This window comes from Papaver somniferum, chromosome 2 (genome assembly GCF_003573695.1).
Source record: "Papaver somniferum cultivar HN1 chromosome 2, ASM357369v1, whole genome shotgun sequence".
Lineage (NCBI taxonomy): Eukaryota > Viridiplantae > Streptophyta > Magnoliopsida > Ranunculales > Papaveraceae > Papaver > Papaver somniferum.
In genome coordinates, this window is record NC_039359.1 from 117,814,124 (window position 1) to 117,817,825 (window position 3,702).

The 3,702-nt window shown below is 35.8% G+C and overlaps 1 protein-coding gene across 1 annotated transcript; it reads left to right on the top strand.

Moving 5' to 3' along the window:
* The first annotated feature begins 147 nt into the window (after window positions 1-147).
* On the top strand, window positions 148-3,702 carry LOC113348930 (serine--tRNA ligase-like). Its single transcript, XM_026592844.1, has 9 exons — window positions 148-326; window positions 408-478; window positions 574-735; window positions 847-952; window positions 1,849-2,042; window positions 2,248-2,351; window positions 2,604-2,787; window positions 2,950-3,129; window positions 3,251-3,702. Exons 1-9 carry the CDS (start codon window positions 194-196, stop codon window positions 3,452-3,454), a joined length of 1,338 nt encoding a protein of 445 aa, XP_026448629.1. The 5' UTR covers window positions 148-193; the 3' UTR covers window positions 3,455-3,702.

Sequence of the window (3,702 nt, forward strand, 5' to 3'; positions counted from 1 at the left end):
GTAGCCTCTCCAATAGAATGGACCGGTTTGACTTATTCCAAATCAGTCAATACCCATACAAGTCCAACCCGGATAGACCGGTTTGACTCAAGATTAGGGCTTAAAGACCTCTCTCTCTCTCTCTCTCTTTATTTTCTTTCACTCTCAAATCTCCAACCCTCCTCCTCAACTCGGCGGAGAGAAAGCAGCAAAAATGTTAGATATCAATCTCTTCAGAGAAGACAAAGGAGGCAACCCAGAAATCATCCGCGAATCTCAACGTCGAAGATTCGGAAGTGTTGAACTCGTCGATGAGGTTATACGCCTAGATATTGAATGGCGTCAACGTAAGTAGCTAGAGTTTTTCTTTCTAGGGTTTTATACGGAGTTTTGATGATTTACAATGATGTTTTTTGTTGTTGTTTTAGGTCAATTCGAATTGGATAATTTGAGGAAAGATTTGAATAAGATCAGTAAAGAAGTTGGGAAACTTAAAATTGTGAGTAAATTTTTGTTTTGATTTGTGTGTTTGCTTGGATTGATTGATTTAGTAGTTTTTTAATATGATTGATTGATCTGTTGTTTGTGTTGAAGTCTGGTGAAGATGCTACTGGAAAGATTAAAAGCTCAGAGGAGTGTAAGCAGTCGATAGCTGCCAAGGATGCTGAAGTACAAGCAGCAAAAGATTTGTTGTATTCTAAGTTGGATTTGATTGGAAACTTAGTTCATGATTCTGTTCCTGTTGACAATGATGAGGTATATGATTCTGTTCCTTGGTTTTGATTTGATGTATATTAGGTCTAATTTTGCACTGGTCAAATCTGAAATATATAGGTCTTTTACTGGAGTTATTTTTTTTTCTTGCAGGCTAATAATTTGGTAGTCCGAACATGGGGAGAGAAAAGGACAGAACCTAAGTTGAAAAATCACGTTGAACTTGTTGAGCTTCTTGGAATTGCTGATCTCAAGAAAGGTAACTAAACCTGTTTTCTGATGCAATATTTTCTTCTTCTTTGGTTTGGGTAGCTTTGTTTGAGGCCGGCTTATTTGGCTTATTTAACACGATTGACACGAAATTATGTGATATGCATAGTTTCAAGGACTGAACCCATCCTATATGATAAGAAGAGTTGCCATGAAATTTGTGATTGGATAAATTGTGCAGATTTCGGAAGGGTATAGTTACGTGGTGTCTGGAGAAGACATTATTGTTTTTTACAAGTGTGTTTGTCCTCTTAGAGTATCAACAACGAAAAAACGTGTAAGCTATATCCTAAAATACTAAATATAACAACTAAAAATAAGAAATTTGGACGTTAGCTGCAGTGAACAAATGCTATCCTACAGTGGAAAGTTTAAATAAGGCTAAGGAACAGTTGAAAACACCATGCAATGTTTTTAACATTGCCTACATGGCTACATCTAACATTGGTGGTGTTTAAAGCACCTCCTAAAAGTGAAAGGTGTTTAGAACACCGACAATGATTGATAGAGGCAGTGTTTGAAACGTCGTGCGGTGTTTTGAACTCGGAATATGAATTGGTGATCAAATATAGGAATTGCTATATCAAAATGGTATATTAGCAATTCCGCACCCATTGTGGATGCTCTTAATCATAAATTAATTTACAACAACAATTGGATACTGATTTATTATATGTTTATTTTTATTTGTTTTATTGAAATGTTGTAAGCTTTCAAAATTTGAATGTCTATTTGAATGTCTACTCTTGTTCCACTCTTTAGTTTTGGCATATCAAAAAGATAATTAGAAACCTCCGGATTTTATTTTTTATTTTTATTTTTTTTACATCTGATGGGAATGCATATTGCAAATAGTATTTCTCAAGTCTTCGATTATCATTGTAGGTGCTAATGTTGCCGGAGGAAGAGGTTTCTACTTGAAAGGAGTGGGGGTACTTCTTAATCAGGCACTTATCAATTTTGGTTTTGCATTCTTGGGAAAGCGGAACTATACCCTTCTACAAACTCCATTCTTCATGAGAAAAGATATAATGGCAAAATGTGCTCAACTAGCTCAATTCGACGAAGAACTTTACAAAGTAAGAATTTCTCTTGGCTGTTAGAACGTTAGGTGCATCTGGGTACTATTTGGCTCATTAGGAGAAGAGACTAGTTAAATTAATTTGATTGATATTCAATATGCATTTTGCTGGCGAGATTATATGATTAGAGTTGAATGTGTGTTACCAGATTTCGGAAAGACATTTTGTTATGTTGTGATTGATTGGGTTTGATATTTGACAGGTCACAGGCGAGGGAGATGATAAGTATCTGATTGCCACAGCTGAACAGCCACTGTGTGCATATCATCTAGATGATTGGATCCACCCTACACAACTGCCAATAAGGTTAAACTCTGATGATAATCTTATACATTATGGCAGATTTTACTTCTTTTTAAGTTCCCTTCTTCTCCCTCCTTTTTCATTTCCAATTTTGTGGATTACTTTTCTAGAATATTACTCAAATGTGTTGTCAATAAACAAAACAAAGAGCATATTATTGATATTAAAACTTAGAGAAACTAAATTCTTACAGCAGCAAACCTAAATGCAATTTGTGATTCTTAATCAGTACTTTCTTATTGCCTGTTTTGCCAGATATGCAGGATACTCTACTTGTTTCCGCAAAGAAGCTGGTTCACATGGTCGAGATACTTTAGGTATTTTCCGAGTTCATCAGTTCGAGAAGGTAGAACAGTTTTGCATGACCAGCCCGAATGCTACCGACTCCTGGGAAATGCATGAGGAAATGATTAAAAACTCTGAGGACTTCTACAAGGAGGTATTGGATTTTCTTTGTTACATTGATAATGGATCATTTGAAAGTGTCATGGATTATTCTACAATGATAATGTTATTATTCTTGAGCTTCCTCCATGCTGAGAAATTCAAATTCATTCATCATTTATGTTTTTCTGATATAAATCTTTTGCTTTTGTCACAGCTAAACTTGCCCTATCAAGTTGTTTCCATTGTTTCGGGTGCTTTGAATGATGCAGCTGCTAAGAAGTACGATCTAGAAGCACATTTTCCTGCCTCAAATGCATATAGAGAGCTAGTTTCTTGCTCAAACTGTACTGACTTCCAGTCTAGAAGATTGGAAATCCGATTTGGGCAGAAAAAGGTATCTTCTTTTTATGACATTATTTTCTTATTGAAGAAGCTTTCTCATGGTAACCAACTAACATACGAAAGGTCAGAGTCGATAGTTATATTGAAAATGTCTTGTTGAATATTTGCTGCAGAGCAATGACCAAGTGAAACAGTACTGTCACCTGCTAAACTCAACCCTAACAGCAACAGAGAGAACCATTTGTTGCATCCTTGAAAATTATCAGAAGGAAGATGGTGTTGAGATTCCAGCAGCTTTGCAACCCTTCATGGGTGGCCTGACCTTCATCCCGTTCCAAATTCCCCCAACAGTTGAAGGCAAAGGGAAGAAAAAGTAGAAGAAAGTGATTTTGATGATTTTTGTTTAGAGAGAGCAAAAAAATGTAGTCAACACGCTAACTTGGGCGATTTCTCATGGTGAGCCCAATTTTATATATTAAGGACCAGAATCTTCAGAACGAGTCATTTTTCGTTTAGGCTTTCAAGCTCTTGAAATGTGCTTTTTTGATTGCAGAGATATCGTAACCTTTTGAATTTGTTGTTATTTCTTTAGTGAAAAATTAAGTGAAAAACAAGGTTTGGGTAA